We start from the raw sequence: 19,968 nt of genomic DNA on the forward strand, positions 1-19,968 counted from the left end.
ACATCTGTACTTCTAGTAGCATTTAGCTGAGCTTGTATTTCAGGTGCAGTTAATCGCCGGTTTCGCAGACTTGTGACTCGAATTAACTTATTCTCTGATTCTGAGTTCACCTTTGGCCTGCCTGACCTTGTTTGATCCTCATGAATGCCAGTTTCTTCAAATCATTTGATGGTCTTGGCCACAGCAGTTACAGACACTTGCAAAGTTCTTGCGATTTGTTTTAAAGATTGACCTTCATTTCTTAAAGTAATTACAGACTTTTTTCTTTGCCTAACTGAGCATATTTTGCCATTTTCTTCTCCCTTACATTCAGGAATGACAAACTTGTGCCTATGCTACCTATATTTATAGTAATCATGGACCGTCACCTGTTAACAATAATTGGTGATAAAAGGTTAATTAAGTAACATGCTAGTTAACTCAGAGAACATCTAACAAAGACACTTTTATACTTAGGCCAGTGTTCTAACACCGTGTTATACACATTTCAGACTTTTAACTGATTTGGGCTTGACTGAAATCCCCTTGGTTTGGGTGACCATTTCATTGAAATTGACAAGATTTACATTTTCATTTAAAAATTTAATTTTTGAATGCAATTCACGAATGATTATTAGTTTATATAAGTACACGTACATTATAATGAAATAGTGTTTACAGACAAGTTTATACAGTTAAAAGCATAGATAATCATGAAAAACCTGGTTTCAAGCAGGTGTACTCAAACTTTTGACTGGTACTGTATATATATATATATATATATATATATATATATATATATATAATATATATATATATATATATATATATATTATATAATATATATATAATGAATATTTAGGTTCTCCCCAGGCCTTTTCAGCCGGGCAAGTTGCCGGCAAAGTGGCTGTCACCGCCCGGCTGAAAAAACCTGATCCGCCCGTCTTGCAGATGCTACTGTGCCTTTAACAAGAAGCATTGATTAATAGTTTATGCTTCTACCAGACTAGATCAATTGCGCGTTGCTGAAAAAAAAATAATAATCTTGGAACCACATGACAGCTGTGTTACGTCTTGACACAACATTTAACCAGTCAGAGAGTTGAAGGGGTGGGTTTTCTGTGTTAAGCACTTCGAGAGGCTAAAACGTTAAAATTACTGCTAAAAAAATAACCAATTATTTACAAAGCAAAAATAGTGACAATAAATGTAGGGCGTCAAAATAGGCCAGCGATCTGCGCAATCCACCACCTAATACTATATTTACGCCGGCTACTTTATTAAAAACATATTTAAATTATTTTCGGGTATTATCACACTCAGGTTTGATGGTGACGAAACGAGTGTGAGTACTGTTTAAAAAAAAGGTTAAAATGAAGTTGCATTCAAAAAATGAAGAATAGCGAAAAACAAAAATACACGTGCATTAACAAAATGCCCTGAAAACAAAACATAAAGAAAACATTTTAAATAATTAAGTTAAAAGGAAGTGAAAACTTGCTTGATTTTTTTGAGGATGCAACATCGATAATGGATAATTGCAAAGCATATGACATGGTTTATTTAGATTTCCAGAAAGCTTTTGACAAAGTCCCGCACAAAAGATTAATTCTCAAACTGAACGCAGTTGGGATTCAAGGAAACACATGTACATGGATTAGGGAGTGGTTAACATGTAGAAAACAGAAAGTACTGATTAGAGGAAAAACCTCAGAATGGAGTGTGGTAACCAGCGGTGTACCACAGGGATCAGTATTAGGTCCTCTGCTATTCCTAATCTACATTAATGATTTAGATTCTGGTATAGTAAGCAAACTTGTTAAATTTGCAGACGACACAAAAGTAGGAGGAGTGGCAAACACTGTTGCAGCAGCAAAGGTCATTCAAAATGATCTAGACAAGATTCAGAACTGGGCAGACACATGGCAAATGACATTTAATAGAGAAAAGTGTAAGGTACTGCACGCAGGAAATAAAAATGTACATTATAAATATTATATGGGAGATATTGAAATTGGAGAAGGAATCTATGAAAAAGACCTAGGAGTTTTTGTTGACTCAGAAATGTCTTCATCTAGACAGTGTGGGGAAGCTATAAAAAAGGCTAACAAGATGCTCGGATACATTGTGAAAAGTGTTGAATTTAAATCAAGGGAAGTAATGTTAAAACTGTACAATGCACTAGTAAGACCTCATCTTGAATATTGTGTGCAGTTCTGGTCACCTCGCTATAAAAAAGATATTGCTGCTCTAGAAAGAGTGCAAAGAAGAGTGACCAGAATTATTCCGGGCTTAAAAGGCATGTCATATGCAGACAGGCTAAAAGAATTGAATCTGTTCAGTCTTGAACAAAGAAGACTACGTGGCGACCTAATTCAAGCATTCAAAATTCTAAAAGGTATTGACAGTGTCGACCCAAGGGACTTTTTCAGCCTGAAAAAAGAAACAAGGACCAGGGGTCACAAATGGAGTTTAGAAAAAGGGGCATTCAGAACAGAAATTAGGAGACACTTTTTTACACAGAGAATTGTGAGGGTCTGGAATCAACTCCCCAGTAATATTGTTGAAGCTGACACCCTGGGATCCTTCAAGAAGCTGCTTGATGAGATTTTGGGATCAATAAGCTACTAACAACCAAACGAGCAAGATGGGCCGAATGGCCTCCTCTCGTTTGTAAACTTTCTTATGTTCTTATGTTCTTATGAAAAGGTTCCCTTTTTTGTGAACTCCAATAACTGCGTTATCTTTCCCAAGTCAAATCTTACAGTGCCTAAAAGCACGGGAATTTACCAGAATAAAAAAACAGCCATGAAAAAGAAAATGTAGATCATAAAAAAGCACAACCAGATACAGCCAACGAAAAACAGCATGTTATTCAAATTCTTAAGTTGATGCAAATTTATTTTTTCCGTTAAATGTGCTCGCGGCTATAAAGCAAAGCGGGTGCATTCGTATCTCAGAGGAACGGGAAATTAATGACATTTCTGTCAATCACTTTCAAAATCTGAATCACTCGGCAACACAATTCGTGTGTTTTTTCTTTTAGTCACTTAACAAACCTGTCTCTGTGAAGATTTACAATCATCCTCCACTAACATCACCTGCCAAGCCAGCGACACGGATCTTACCCCATTGAAACACCATTTGCAAATACGTTATTTTTGCAGTTCATTGTCTACCCTGTTTACTTCACCGTTCCTCAATTATCAAAAAGAATTATGTTTAAGATTATTTAATATTGACTTGATGTAGGTTATTAGTATGAATTAAATTCACTTACAATTTAAAAATTAAATTAAATGATACAAATTCGAAAACAACAATTTTCACCATCTTATTTAGCCAATTAACACATAACTTCATAAGTCGAAGCCAGTTCATCATTCTTGACAAACGTGTTTGTCAGTCCTGCCTGTCATCTCCACTTGTCTCCTGCAGGTGGCCATTCCGTTCGCTCACTCTGATCACTGATGAGAAATGCTCAAGTCGTTAAATTGATTATTCTACTGATTATTCTACTTTATGACGTCACTTAAAACCTAGATGAATATATATATATATATATATATATATATATATATATATATATATATATATATATATATATATATATATATATATCATCATTTATAAGCTATTACATCAGTACTGTTTTCAATATGACAACAAACTGTGTTTTCTTATAGGAACCGAAATATATATATTTTTTTTAACATTTATTTTTAATTCAAACAAGTCTTGTGCACTGTGACACTGTTATAATGCTAAACTTTGAATGCATTTGAGTGTAATTGGGAAGTATTTCTACTGCAGCTAATTGGTAGTTAATTCATTTTACAAATACAGGCCACTGGATTGTCCCTGCTGATACCTTTAAGACAGTTCATTATTAAAAGTAGTTGCCATGCTTGTGGCAGGTGGTTTACAGATAATATGTATATTGTTAGTTCTTATCAGTTGTTTGAGCGTCTTGAAGGAAATCCTATCTGTCTTTCTAAAAGAAATGATCAATATACAGCATATTTTGGATGCTGAGTTCATGGACCTCAGTTGCTTTCATCACGTTGTGATCTTGTCTGATCCCACTCACAGGTCAATGCCTTTGTGCTGTTTCGCGTGGTGACGGTGACGGTTGCTAGCGCACGGAGGCGCTCCAAGATGCTGACGCCAAGCAGCACCCCGCAGCTCAAAGCCTTGGACCTGACATGGTGAGTTATCATGGCAACAAGCCCATGCGTTACTGTCAGAGCAGATCAGTCTCCAGAGCTGCGCAGGACACACACAAGCTCTGAAGCCCCCGGCTTTGAGTGTTGAATACTGGGATGCTCTCTACCTTATGTTTCCTTCGGTGCTAATCACAGGTAAATCCCAGTGTCACTGTGACATTTAGAATGACATGTTAGAGACATTGAAGGACTATATTTGAAATGCTCAGCTGGAAGCCCTCCCAAATCCATTTATAGCCTTTGAGCCACGTCTTGAAAAGCCTTTAGTTTTTTTTTTTTTTTTTCTGCAGTGACTTAGTGCTGTGAGTGTGTGTTATCTTATAGAAATATGAGTTCAATTCAAATGTGATTGTGACCTAGCTGTAAAGGGGTGTGGAAGTGGTACTATAAACCCGCTTAAATACAGAGTTGGAACAATATCAAGTCGTGACATTGTCTTGAATATGTTTTGAGGGCCATGGTCACCCTGAAGTTGGGAGTAGTTACTGCCACATTTAGATTTCTTTCAGGTTGGTAACCTCCAAAAATGAATCCAGCATGCACTATTTATTTTGCATGTGAATATGACAATATCAGTCCACTGATGGACACTTTTTCACAGCTTGGTGACATTCCAAAATGAATTCAGCACACATTTCTCTAGAAGACAGTGAAACTAAAAGCATTGCGGACGGCTCATAGACTGATAGTCACAGTGCTATACTGATCAGGTGAGCATGACAAGCAAAGCTGTACAGAAGATGGGCTCTTTCTACCCTGGCAATACAACATCTCATGCTGCAGTGATGTCAACTCTTTATTTCAACTGGACAACATGTATTGTAGCTTCGCAAAGCCTACACAACACTGCAGAGCTATAGGGTTCTTTAACCAGTAGAAACCAAGGGGATATGTGCTTATGAAATCTGTCATCAGAATGTTACAAACCCAAAGTACTTTACATTTTAGGTGAATTTCTGTGACTAATTGCCACGCCGCATTTATTGAGATCTATTAAATATATATTTTTTTATCTAATTATAGTAACAAATGTCATGCCTACATATTTGGGTAGACTTGTATGTATGTTATGTGGGATTTCAAAGTGACTCTAAAGGATTGTACACATATAGCATTTGTACACAGTGTAACATATCTAGTGTTTGAGACCCTGCATTTGTTATCATTTAGAGAAATCAAGACTGTGTGTTTAATGTTCTTGTATCTATTCTGACTAAAAACCTCCAGTGTTCAAAAACATTTTGCCCCGGTTCTTTCCCTAAATTGTTATCGGTCATGGGTTTGGTATCTACTTGCACTGTACAGGACATTTTCTACTAAAGAGAGTTTGTGTTTGAATGTAATGTTCAGGCACGGATGTGGAACTAGATTGGCAATAATAAGGATCAGTTTCAAATTGATTTTTTTTAAAAAGCATGATATGAAAGGATATTGTATTGCTGTGTATTCCCAGTTTGAATGTGCACCCGTCTTGGCAGTCACCATTGCAGAAATGTAATTTAGTCCCACCTAGTTACCACACTGCACTTGTAGGACAGATTACTCCATTAAAAATATTTAGCAGTTATTTGAAGATGGCACTATAATCTTTGCAGTTATACACGTACCAATAACTCTCTTTTGTTACTTATGAGGTGCTTGTGAATTCAGAGATGGCCTTGGTGAAGTTCAGGAGTTAGGGCAGTGGCGTGCTTGCCAGTCAGTTCCAGTTGGTGTCTCTGTAGACTTCAGTCCAGAGGGGGCTAAGCAGAGCACCGAACTAAATTTGGACCCAGACTCGGCAAGTGTAAGGCTGGAGACACACAAGCAATGTTTTCTTAGCAACTCAAATCGACAATAAAAGATAACAACTCGAGCTGTCAACAAAATTTTGATTGTCAATTGAGTTGCTAGAATAGAACCCTGCTGTGTTTTTCTGCAATTCAGTTAACTTTTTTTTTTTTATATGACTGTGTGTTCAGACAATTTTGCTAAATAGAAAGTATGGCTACAGGCAAGTGGACACATGAGGAAACTTTGCAATTGATTTCATTTTTATTTATTTTTTTATGATAGAAAATGTTTGTGGAATGTTAGATGTGCGGAATATAAAGACCACAATAAAAGAAGGCAGCAAATTTAAGGAATTAGCTAATATTTTCTGGAAATCACCAGCGAAGGTAAAAGACAATCCTGCAGGATCCTCCAAGCGCAGTTCTTACACAAAACATGATATGCTTTACACTCCAGTTTTTCTACGTTGACGTCTTTTCAAAATTATTCCAGTGACTATAGCAGCTGCTGAAACATGCTTACTGCAAACTGGCAGCACATTAATATTGCTTAAAATAGTTTCCCAGTGTGCGTGTGGCACATTTAGCAACAGAAATTCCGTTGTCAGTTTTTTGTTTATTGTCAACTGGAATTGACAATATGGATTGCTTGTTTATCTCCAGCCCAAGGCAAGTAAGCCTCAAAGAAGCATAGCATCAGTTTATAAGAACTTTCTCTTTGTGTCCATTCTCGTTTCAGAAGAACAGTACCAAGCTTTGTGTGCTGTGTGTTTTTCAAAAGCTTTTTTCGGATGAAATATTTTAGGGAAAAAAATGCTGGAAATGTTCAACGATGAACTGCTCATCCTGTCCTTGTACTTTACATACCAAGTCCTCTGTCAGTGAAACACATTATAGGTCCAGGTGTTACAGTGAGATAACAATTGCTCTGTAAACACAGGTAAGCTTTTAACGTTCTGTGAAACTGTGGCCAGCTGAGATGTATCTTACAATACACTAACTAAAAGATCCCTGAACCGAGAATGTGTTGAACACTTTCTGCCCTTTTCAGTTTTACCAAGTTTGAGTATTTATTGTATTTATTTATTCATTGCATTGATTTATTTACAAAAGCTTTGAACTAGCATTACATTTGATGATCCGCTATCAAACCTGAGTGTGTTTCAGGTTTCATTGAAGCACTATAATGTTTATCCTTGTTCTCTGCATTCAGCAAAAGCAGCCTTTCTTACCTGTCCTTACAGTTTTCTTTAACCTTGATTTTACTAAGTCCTCTGATTTTTGCTTCTAAAGAAAAATGATTCAGGTCAGTGACACATTGTTTTGTTTTATTTTTAGAATGCCTTTGGGGTCAATATGACAAATATGACACCAGTTAACAATTTGGGAGGTAGAAGCAGTGGAATACAGTATATTAACCCTTTCAGTGATCATTTGTATTCTGTACTATTGTATAATACTGTTCATACAGGTCCTGGTTATCATGCTTTCCACCCTTCTGGTACTGTTGTTGGGATGCATGATACTGACACGTCTGCTTTAATTCTCCAGGGCAGCCGTTAAACCAGTCCTCGTCCTCCTGCCACTGCTGGGTCTCACCTGGTTGTGTGGGGTCTTGGTTCATCTCAGTGTTGTTCTGGCTTACATATTCATTGCAATGAATGCATTTCAGGTAAGTGAATTCTTTTGATATGGAATGAATCTGTAAGCCGTATCTGTGTAGTTGCTTTCAAAGGTGCCTTCTACACTCTGTTTTTACTACATCCAACTAATTCCCTTTGTCCTTGGCTAGGGTTAACTGCAATCAATACTGCTTTGTTCTAGGCTAAATATACTACTGTTGGTCAAATCTCTTCAGTAATGTCTTTGGTGTCAAAGCATGGTATTTCTTGGGTGAAGCAGCTGACAGGAATTGGATGGTCTCAAAGACCTAGGGGCGAGCAGTCTTTTTGTCCAGTATATCCAACATTGATTAATATGAAGCCTTAACTTTGAATGCATATGAATGTTTTTGATTGCTGTGATTCTAACTTGTAATACATGTCATGCCATACGTATCTATGATAATATCACGTTGAAGCAAAAAGGCCACCAAAATTGGAGTAATGTTGTTTATAACCTGCATTTATTTTTAAACTAATTCTGGCCTCAGCTCTTAGAAATTTGCCGCTATTAGCATAGTCAAGTCTGCTGGAGATTCATAGACTTTGTTGTTGCACATCCTACTTGATTTTGGTTATTAATCCCCTCAAAAGATGACAGTATGAAGTCAATTACTTGTAATAGAACAAGAAGATTTATAATAATTATGCATCACAGACTGCTTGTATGTAATGTTAGTGCAGTGAAACTGTCCTTTTAAATATATAGAACGTTTTTATGCTGTAGAGCATTTATTATCTTTGGGTGTGCTGGGGATGTCCGTGTTCACACAAATCAGCCTGAACTTTCTAGAAAACTCATAAATTTGTTGTGAATTGGGTACTACGATTCTTATCTTGATGCACTGCCACTATAGGCGTTTGTAGCAATGCCAGCAGACATTATTCACATTGAAATATTACTTTCTAAAGCCTCATTTGCACTTCAGGTTCATTTTTTTGTCTTTAAATCTTGTTTTTCATGCACAGTGAAAACATTTCCAGGATTGCTTTGCTAACCCTAGCCACTGTAATAGCAGCAGGTAAGGCTGCAACCTTTACAGTTTTTTTTAGAAACTGGGCCTCAAGGTTTAAATGCTGGGAGGGGTAAAAAATAAAAATTAAATAAAATAAAACTAACAATTGTGCATTTTACAGTACTTTGCATTTGCTAGGTAGCAGTTTATAATCCTCAACTGCCAGTTTTACTTTATCATAGCATCCTGCAAATGTAAGGGTCATTTACACAAGAAGAAACATGATCTATTGTATCATGGAGGTTGCTTATATATGGTCAGTTGTTACAACAGCTTCGCCCTGTTCCAAATTGTGAGGAAAAATAAATCATTTCTTTAAAATGTTTGCCGACTGCATCACGATGAACAAGCAAGTGAAACACACACACTGCAGTAAGGGAGCATAATCTGGGGGAGAAAACAAGGTTAACAGGGGTCAAATAATAATTAAAAAGATGTGTTTAATTACAACATCCAGTTATGATATTAGAGTAATCAATTCATGACTGTAATATAACACACAAATGTGTGCCTACATGATGTACAGCATCAGTATACAGCAGGATTCATTCTTGTATGTTTTTTTTGTAATACACTGTATGGGTCCCTATACGCAATCAAAATGTCACAAAAGTCCACCACAGGTTCGTCTCCATGGTGAGGGTTCACAGGGTCGTCTCCATGGTTAGGGTTCACAGGGTCGTCTCCATGGTGAGGGTTCTGGGTGCAGCAGTGAAATAACTGGAAGGAGTGATCAGTGAATTTAGTTCATTAGTAGCTTTTTCAAAAATTACTATTAAAAAATAAAATAAAATTTTGTTAAACACTAAAGGTGCTCCTCAAACGTTGGGTACTTGAATCAGTGCTTGATTAGCATATGCATTATTTGTATATTATTTAATATACGGTATATCTATTGTATTTTGTAAAATAAATCTAGGTTTTTGTTTTTGAAGTAAAAGGTTGGTAAATGTAACTGTGATCCATGACTTAGTGATCCTTTAAAATAAAAAAATAAATAAAATAAAACTGTACATGATTGAATCCAGCTAACACATTCAGCAGTCCCTGTTGTCTGTCCCTAATTATTGCACTTAACACTCTGTGACCACAGATTACTGTGCAGATATTTGTGCTGTAGGTTACATTGATTCCAACTTAGTTCATAGATCTCTACAGTACAGAAGTTCCTGGTCTGAGAGGTGTGTCCCTTTGCTTCAAGGTCAGGACATAAAGATCCTTGAGACAATAGAGAGCGCCGTACTGTGATGTCATTAACAGTGTTGTTAAATGAAGGGATAATGGCATTGCTGTAGCTGTCCTGAGTCAGTAATGTGATTATTTGAACAAGGGAGTTCCATTACTATAGAGGGACTTGCCACAGTAATGCCATTATCACTGGTGTAGTGCAACTTTTTAAATGTAGTCGCCAATTATTTTTTTGTTTTCTCCCCAATTTAGTAATGCAGCCACAACAAAGCGAACAAGACCAGCTACAGCAATGTAAAACAGTTAATCATTAAACAGTTTTAGATACTGTGATGCATTTTTTTTAAAATTTGTGATCTTTAGTTTTGTGCATTTTCATTTGCAAGTGAACTGTGACATTAGGGCCTTATTGAGCACTATATTCTGCAATTTTTATACTGAATTTGGATACTGTTTTAATTCTGGAAACTGATTTTTTAAAAATATTTTGCTAAATTGCATTGCCTTTTACGTATGCAGTTCTGTGCATGGGTGACATTTGGATTTAATTTTGCTGTTGGGTTGTAAACTGGGAATTTTACATATTGCTACAATACATACTGGATTTAAAAGTATGTACAGTATTACCATGGGGGTCCACAGTCGTCTCTTCTGGCAAGTGATATGTTACTACTGTTGAAAATATAGTACTGTACCAACAAAACCAATTACAGTACATCTGAATGAAAGCCCACTTATTTTAAAACACAATCCGTTCAGCTATGTTTTTTTGACATTGTATCTTTCTTGTGTTCCCTGAAAAACAGGCCAAAATGAAATAATCAGATATGCTTGTAATTAGTGGATTAAAAAATAGCTGCCCGTTCCTCAGTGACTCTCGTCTGTGTTTGTTCAGGGAAGCAGGGGTGAAAAGTCTGTTTTACATTATGACCCACACAGTCATCACTCTTTTGAAACCCCATGGTAAACATAAACAGCTTTGGATAAAGAAGCACCTGCTTACTAAGCCCTTGATAATGTCTGTCAGAACCGTGGTCTATCATGGATGCAAGTGATTGCAGCTTGTACATCAGACAGAGTGCATGTTGGGGGCACCACCTGTATGCACTGTATACTGTCCTGCTGAGGATCCAGTCATGGACTGTGACATGGCATGCCACGCTAATCTGATACCAGGGCTGCAAGACAATAATTTCACACATAAAGAGTACTGTAAATAGCTTCAAATGTGATTTCAGTGGCTTTTTGTTCATTCCCTTTGTGTCGGATGGGGCTTGCAGTCATTCTGTGTTGTGTTGCTCCAGTATTGAGTTGAGATACATGCCATTCAAATCTTGTGATAATGTAACCTTTCCAGCTTCACACTTAGGATTCTCTGGGTAAAGGCAGATTTACAGTAAAATCACCATGAGAAAATGATACATAGGGAAGCAGCTTGCTCTTTAGAAATCTTATATATAATATATATATATATATATATATATATATATATATATATATATATATATATATATATATATATATATATATATATTATATATATGGGAGAAATAGTCAAGGGCAGATATATAGGTCCCAGAATTAGATGTAGTCTGTATCCTTTTTAAAAACAAGCAACTGGAAAACAATGTATACTGACATGCTTTGCAGCAGCTGGGAGAGCATTTTTGAGGTTTGGAAACTGGTGGCCATCTTGGCTCAAAGGACATCATGGCAGGGTGCGTGAGCCAGAATGGAAGCTCTTTAGGAGAAATGGGAGATGGCTGTTTTTGCTTACTATCAGCTGTGGAGAGTATAAAAAGGACGAGAGAGAGAGAGAGAGAGAGAGAGAGAGAGAGAGAGAACTCAGGGTTCTAATATTAGTGCATGGTGTCTTAGAACCCCTATGATTGATTTATTCTTGTTGAAAGAAAAATAGAAGGTGAAGGACAGGTGGATTTTGTAAACGTGCATTAAGATGGGTAACTAATGATTGGGAAAATTACTGTAAGTTGTTTACAGATGGGTTAAAAAAATATAGGTAATGGCAGGGTTGCAGCAGCTTATTATATATTGGAATTTAAGGTGGGAAAGCATGTTCGTGTTACAAATGATGTATCAGTTATGACAGCAGAATTGAGAGGGATTATTTTTGCATTGCAATGGATTGTAGATGTCAAAGTGAACAGAACAGTCATCTTTTCAAATTCCTTATCGTGATTACAGGCTCTTAAACATGGATGGGAGGGTGATAATAGAGATTTAGTGCAGGAAATAATGTATTTATTTTCAGAATGCTGACGTTTAGATTCATATGTAGTTTCAGTATGGATTCTGGCTCACATAGGAATTGATGGGAATGAGAGGGTGACAAAGTTAGTTAAAACAGGAGTGAAGAAAGAGGAAGTGGATATGGATGTGCTGTATGGTTTAAATGAATATTATATCACTTCAATTATTAATGAATGGCAGAATAAAGGATAAAGAAAAAGGAAGGAGGAAGCAGCATTAATAAGGCTTCTTATAGAGCATTCAACACTGAAAGAACAGCTGTATAGCATTGGAGTGCATGAGAATGGGCTTGGTATGGAATGTAGTGTAAAGGAAACAGTGGAGCATGTGATGGTTGAATGTGTTCGATACAGGGAGGTGAGATATGTGGAATTAAGGGATTGCAATATTTAGATAATTAAAAAGTATACCATCATATACCATATGGTAGGTGATGGAAGAAAAACAGAAAAAGGCATTATTGGATGTATTGCAAAATATATAAGGGAAACTGGAAGATTCAAGATTGACATGCAGAGATTTTAAAAAGGTTGTGTTCACAGCAGTTTTAATAGCCAAATCTGAACAGTAGGTGGCAACAATAAGTTTCGACAGGAACTTGGTGGCCATCAACACAACAGAAGAGAACTCGAGGGTGTGTGGACAGAAGGGGGTGACCTGTAGAGGCGAGTGTTGTTCTGTGTTAAAAAAAAAAAAAAAAAAAAAAAAACTGACTGTTCAGTAAGCAGTGCAGCTGCCTGACTTCTAGTTATGGAAACAAACTGTTACTTCGTGCTCCGAGAAGGAGATAGGCTTTTGTTTGGTTTATGTTTGTTTGTTCTGTGTGCTGACAATAAGATTTCAGGTAGCGCCCTGGTTAAAACTACAGTTACACCTGTGTGTCAAATACGTCTGTCCGAGAAGACCGTGGAAAAGATCCCACAGACAGTGTTTCAGAACCCCACGCTGTTACAATATATACATGTACATACATACATTGGTGTTCCTGTAACCTAACAACCATTCGTTCTTGTAGTTACCTGGATGTAGTAAAGGAGGTGGTGCAGTAGTCATCACATTGTGCCTAAGGGCAGCTCCTTTCCAAGGGAATCTTGTGCTGACCAGGTGTCCTCATTCCTGAGGTTACCAGGGGATGCTGCTTCATTATTTCATGCATGGAAGCTTTCGCTTGTTCTCTTGCATGTTTATTAGGGTTCTCCTAATCAAGTTCAGTGTATTTCTTGTGCAAGTCTTTCTGTGGCGTGATATAATAAGCCACTGAACACTTATACACATATTATAACTGTTTCATCTTTATATAGGACGTTGTGGAATGTTTTGTCAATGACATTCTGAGCTACACTAAATTATAAAATAGCTGCTTTTAGTAGATTCAAATGGGGGCGTGACTTAACATTTTTATTTCATGCAACATGTAACTGGGAGAAATCAGGAACCAACTTATGCTGACCAAAAAAATTCATTCACATAAAACAAACCTCTACCCCCAGAAACCCTACTTTTAAGTTCAGGCTAAATAGCTTTCTGAACACAGATACTTGTTTTGCTGCAGTGAGGGGTCACAAGGTTAACACAGGGTCAAACTCCATTTCTGCCCAGCTTCCCATCTGGAGCCAGGAAAGCACAAGTTCTAAACTGCGCTGGAGGGGTTCAGATAACTGGAAGCTGGACCAGAAATCTGGCTTGTAGGAGTCAACAACATTTCTCTTTGAAGGACAGGTCATGGCATTCTTCCAGGGTAGCACTACCATTCCACTTGCCAAAAAGTGTCCAGATGAAGAGCAGCACTTGCTGCAGGCAAGATGGATCGGCCTCGCTGTTGCTGTTTTATCTTGCTCTGATAAAAGCGAGCAGATAGGGCATAATCAGGTGTGCGGGAAAGGATTTCCTCTCGTTTAATTCTCGAGACTAATTAATCAGAACCGTTTGGCCTATGTTTCACCCTAAAAGGTGCTTGTTAATTTAGACTTGTAGCATATATCCTGCGATGGAACTTGAAATTAGTTTCTGTTTTTGTAACTGTGTAACTGCTTTTCAGTACTAGCAAGGTGCAATCACTTGTGTTCGTTTACTGTTGAGATTCTCAAAAGGTTCTAAAATAATTTAATAAACTTGGCAAACTCTTTTTATTCTTGTTGCTAGTAAATTCTGAGGGGGACAGGGATAAGTTAGTCTAACTTGATAAATAACTTTTATAGATATTACATAGCTTGGCTGTTTTAAGTAATAATAATAATAATAATAAATAATAATAATAATAATAATAATAACATGCATTTACATTTTAAACATTGTTATGTTTATAGCAAAAAAAAATTCAGAAAAGCTCCATAGCAACAATGGAACAATTTCCACAGAGAAGGAAAAGTAAATCTCACCTTTCTCACTTTCTCGCTTTATTTTGGTAGTACCTTCGGGTTGTTTGTGTTTGGGTCTGTAGCCCGCAGCAATAACACAGCTCAGCTGATGTAACACAGATTTTGGTAGAAACATGATTTTCTTCATCCTTTGTACTGGTACCCATGATAGATGCTGCAAGTCTAGTGTACAGTGTATTGCATCTTATTTATTGCAAAGGGGTTTTTATTTTTTTATTTGTAGTAGATTCAGTGCTTTTTTTATAACCTTGCTATAAAACAACTTAAACTATAAAGCACTTTTTATGAGTCAAATGTCAGTACAGTAGTCTTCACGTATAGAAACACCTCTTAAGAGAATACTTTGCCTAAGAGAACACCCTTGTGGTAAAACTGATTTTTCCCATTGTAAATGCCTCCGGCTAACGGAACAGGACAAAAGAACACCTTGGCAATGTTTTGTAACCAGATAGCTCACCATCATCAAACTTAAATTAAAATGGTTTATTCAGTCTTTTCATAGCGAGGGTGTCTTGAGGCACTCTGATTGGTTTATGAAATCTTTTCAGAACCGGCGTCCTATAATTTTGTATTCTGATTTCCACGAATGCACCTCATCGCTACAACTTGGTGTGTTTCTCTTGCTACTAAAAGTTGGAAATTTTCCACTTGGTCAATTGTATGGCATTTTAGTGTGAGAAGGCGATTTACCCACCCTTTAGAGTCGTACAAAGTTTTCGATGCGACCATCCCATAGTGCGTGGTATGTGCGTGCTGCATCACATTTAATAACGACTGTTAGGGTTCTGATGTAGATCTGCAGAAGAAAACAGCCACACATTTTAGTTTTTGCCTATTTTTATAAATGTTATTATTGTAAATCGCTAGGGAGAAATTTGGGTGTATGAGGGTCATATTATTTTAATTGTGAGGCTATAGCAATGGCCAAAAGTGTTGCATCACCCTATATAATTAACTGATTTTGCTTCATAAGGTCGAGTAAAACCTACTGAATAATGTTACGGCAACATATTGAATTACCTACTGCTTTGTAATGTTCCTTATACTTAACGAAAAATTGATAATTGAAAAATGTGACAATTCAAAATGTAACATGAAATGCTGTACTACTTATGGCTTCCGTTAGACTTTCGCGATATCATTTTGTAGTTTCTTTGATTACATCATGTTAAATAAAATATCTAAATTATGTTCATGTAGTTATTTGTAGTTTTAATTGTGTCAATCCTAAAATTATAATGATGCAACACTTTTGGCCATAGTTGTATATAATGGAACATTTGATTAATGTTTACAGTATATATCAATAATTAGAATTACTGTATTTTAACCAAGCTCAACCGTCATCTTCTCGAGGTTTTCTTAACATGGAAAACAAACTGGAAGTGTGTTTACAGGGCAAACCCTGTCCCTTTGCGCTCGCTGGAATAAGAGGGGGGTCCTTTTCAAAGGACTTGTCCCAGCTCCCAGAATTCCTGGCTGCAGCCCTGCTGCACTTCTAGAAAAGGAATGTAAAATACAAAGGCCTGTAAGAAATGCTTTTGGAACTGTACATGTGTACGGTATTAACACTGAAAAAACTCCCGGTGAACTGCTAAGTGTTAACAGGACATCAACAACACTTTAAAAGAAAATGCAAATACAAATAAATCATGTACTGATAACCTTGGCAGGACCCAGAGTAGCTAACCTTTTAAAGGTTCTTTACATGTGTAGTATTATGCTGAACTAATGCCCAGTGTTGCTTCACTGCTAGGGCTGCCACCTCCAAAACCCACTGCCCCACACCACAACTCACCACAAAGGGCCCTATAGTGCTGACTATAGTTCATTATTACTTAACTGTTTTAACGAACGAGTTTTACACACACAAAAAGCACACTCTGTGTGTTTGTATGGCATTTTATTATATTTCTTACCCTATGTGTGTAGAGAGGACGCATGGCAGCGACAGAGTGAAGCAGTGATAGATGCCGATGACTGGCATCCGCTGTCGCATATAGGTTAAATTAGGTAGGTATACATAGTGCTGTAAGCTTTATATGCATCCCGGTATGATCCCTAGTGGGAAAAAAAAGAAACATCAAATCTTTTCATGGGTAACCCGCCAGTACAAAACCATGCAGGAGGCAACCCTTCTCATTGCCCTTTTGTATTATTCATGCCCCCCTGTGAGAGGGTGTGTGGGCGTCAGAACAGTCGTTGAAACTCTGCACAGGCTTTATCGGGTTACAGGTGCTGATAACAGGGTACCAGCAGTGGCATCCCCCTGAGGGTCTGTACATGCAGAAATAACAATCAAAAAAGGAAAATAAACTGTAAATAAAACTACAAAGGAAAGTGCTGCAGTAGGCTGGGTCTCGCCACCTCTGCTAATCTGCGTGGCACGAGATTAAATGACGTTCTCCTATTCCCTCAATACTTTAATGGGGTTTCCCAGATCCCCCTGAGCTAACGCAAATAACGTCCCAGGGACTGTGCTTTCCCAGTATGGGTATGTAAACACATACTTCTTCAGCTGTCTCCACTGCCTTTTCTGGCTCTCCACTGCCGCATGCTGCTGTATCAGGAACAGGCAGCCTTTTCTTTTACTCAGTCCATACACTTTCATTCTCAAATATGGCTTTCGACCCTCCAGTGCAGGATCACGCATTCGCCCAATAGCCAGCACAGATCTCTCCTGTCCATCCCCTCATCCTCAGAATGGCACCGGTCCATTTGCAAATTCTACACCCCCATGTCTAAATCTGCATTTGATGCAGTTTTCCTGCTTGGTGGACTGCCCTGAAAGCACAGGGCTGCAGAGCCATGATACAGGCGTTTTATTATTTTTCATTAAGTTGAGCCTTGCTAAGGAGGCATGATCTGTAATCAGGTCCGACACTTTCGTTCTCTTTGTTATTCCAATTCTCTGGCCAGAGCTGCTTCTCTGCTGTATCCACGAGTGTTCAAACTATACACAGATGTATGTGTTCTGAATACCGAAGAGCTTGCAATGACTGTTTGCCATCAAAGTGCAATAAATTGGGAACTGAAAGGGCCTCTGTGACATTCTTTGAAAGAATATTTTTATTTTTACAGACATGGCATGTAACATAAACATGTAAAACATGAATTTCTATAATTGAACAGCATTTCTACAAGTTTTTGTAAAAAGTCTGTCAGTGAGGGTATGCATTTATGCCTCTGGGGCTTGTAACACATCTCGACCATTTTAATCTGAAGATAGCTCTGCACTACCCTGCTAATGCAAGTCAGATTGTGAAGACCACAACAATGTTCACGAGGGCCTGCAATGTCTAACAAACGAGGGAAACCGTGTAAATAACACTTTTAATAGCCTTTCTTCTGGCAATGCAAAAATGTCTCAACATTCAGTTTGCCAACAATTTCATGTTCAAAACCAGACAAATCCATTGCAGAAATATCATATGTCCTGGAATTTCTTCCATTTAAACATTTGTTAACATAATCTTATGGGTAGTTAAAGTAACTGCCCATTTCCCTTTTTTAAATGTTCAGGCTAATAATATATTAAATTGAAAGTCCTTCTGCACATAAAAGAATTAAAATACATTTTTATACCTCTTTTACAAAAATAAGAACAGTGTTCCCAACACAGGTGTGAATCTCGTTTGACAGGGTGGATCCAGAAATGACCTTAAGCTGACATGTCCTGTGCAATGCAGTCTGACCCCTTAGTGACGTTCAGATTTTTGTACACACTCCTGGAGTTGTTTCCAAAGCAATGGAGTTGTTTACCGCAGGGGTGGCCCAGCCGCATGCGACTATTTTGTGGTCAAAATGTGGCTCTTCGAACCTCCCATATATTTCATTATACAGTGAATAATTATTTTTTTTTTATTTTTTTTTTATTTTTTTTTCTTTTTTTATATGTGTATTATTTTTACAAGAAGTCTCTTGGAGTTTGATTTTTTTTTGTTCACATCCCTGGTGTGGGTCATGTTCTCTTGGTATACCCTGTGTTCCTTGATTAAACTGGCAGGCTGAACTAATGTGTTAGTTTATTGCATCGTTACAGATCAAGTACACCCAGCAATGCTGCCCTTGTGCCACGAAGCCATTGGCAGCTTTTAAGAATGCATCTCCGCCATGCCACAGCTGTGCATGAATGGTTTGAGGAGACTTATACCATCTTCCATGCCCACCACAGTTTTTTTTTGCTTTTTTTACAACTGTATTTAAATCACCTTTCCCCTCTTTTTCAGGGTCTTTACATATTCCTGGTTTACGCCGTGTACAACAGCGAGGTGAGTATTTGAACATATTGACTTATCACATAGAGTCGTAGTCCCATTTTGTAATCTACTACTGTTTATTGGCAGTATTTATATATATAAAAAAAAAAAACTAAAACATTGACGTAAAGGTGGCGTATCGTTTTTAACCACTACCTTTAGCTCATATTTGACCCTGAATGGAATTTTCTTCAGTTGTATTCCCTATCTCACCTAGTGGTTGCCTGATTACGACGTACATAACAAACACTCCACATGCTTTTGCTGAAAGCGTTCAAATTGGTTTGCTGAAACTTAACAGAGGACTATGCTTTATAAGTGCCTTAAGCGATTCAGAACAAGATGTGTTGTAAAGACCTTCATTTAAAGTATTTATTGCAAACAGAATCATGTCATATTTTGCACTTTCATTAACTAAATAGGTGTGATGTATGCAGTTGAAAGAAACATAAAGAAACATATGTTATAGCTTCAGTAACAATTTTTGGTTTTGCCCCCGATTTAAAAAAGAAAGAAATCGGTGTGTATAGACAATAAACACTGAAAAACCGTGGAAATGGTTTACTTAATTCACATTCACCTCCTCTTTCCCATTTAAAAAAGAAAAAATAAACTAATAAATAAATAAATAAATAAATAAATCCAAGGGCCAAATATTCAAACACCTTGCGTGTTGCAAGGGGAGCTGTAGAGATTTTTTTCAGCAAGTCCTTTTCGAAAAAAAAAAAAAAAGTTGCGCTTTTGAGTGAGATTCAAAATAGATGCTGCACTGGAAAAAAATGGGTTTGCGAGTTGTTCTCTCGCAAGTGCTTTTCCCTCAGATTTGGGGGAGGTTTCATGAATAATCCCGCAAATTCACCACCACGAACTAAATTCAAAAGTTCATTTGCTCGCAAACCACTATGCTGCATGGAAATCACAAGCCTCCTCTTAATGATTTCACAGGAAGCATTTCAGGACAATCTCTGCTTCTAGTTAAAGAGTGAACATGGCTTTCAGACAGGTATATTTGCAAATGCTAGCAACAGAAAAAGAGGAAATATCGTGCGTGCAGAATATACAGACAACGTATCACATTCCTTGACTTGTCTACTGAAGAAGTCCTTAGTCGATTTTTATATTTTAATAACACATAATAACATTTTGGTTTATTTCCAATTCAAACATTTAATTTATTTGTGGTTTATTTTAAACAATACTAATTACCAGTGCTTAATT

General features: G+C 37.2%; 1 protein-coding gene across 2 annotated transcripts in view; it reads left to right on the plus strand.

The window, feature by feature from the left end:
- LOC121303640 (adhesion G-protein coupled receptor D2-like) overlaps nucleotides 1–19,968 on the plus strand; it is an 82,362-nt gene that overhangs the window by 42,356 nt on the left and 20,038 nt on the right. For both annotated transcript variants that reach the window (XM_041234443.1, XM_041234444.1), the window contains 3 exons: nucleotides 4,072–4,187; nucleotides 7,529–7,649; nucleotides 18,721–18,762. In XM_041234443.1, the coding sequence (XP_041090377.1) occupies nucleotides 4,072–4,187; nucleotides 7,529–7,649; nucleotides 18,721–18,762 (279 nt within the window). The remainder of the gene's footprint in view (nucleotides 1–4,071; nucleotides 4,188–7,528; nucleotides 7,650–18,720; nucleotides 18,763–19,968) is intronic.

The sequence above is a fragment of the Polyodon spathula genome, chromosome 34, assembly GCF_017654505.1.
Source record: "Polyodon spathula isolate WHYD16114869_AA chromosome 34, ASM1765450v1, whole genome shotgun sequence".
NCBI classification, from domain to species: domain Eukaryota; kingdom Metazoa; phylum Chordata; class Actinopteri; order Acipenseriformes; family Polyodontidae; genus Polyodon; species Polyodon spathula.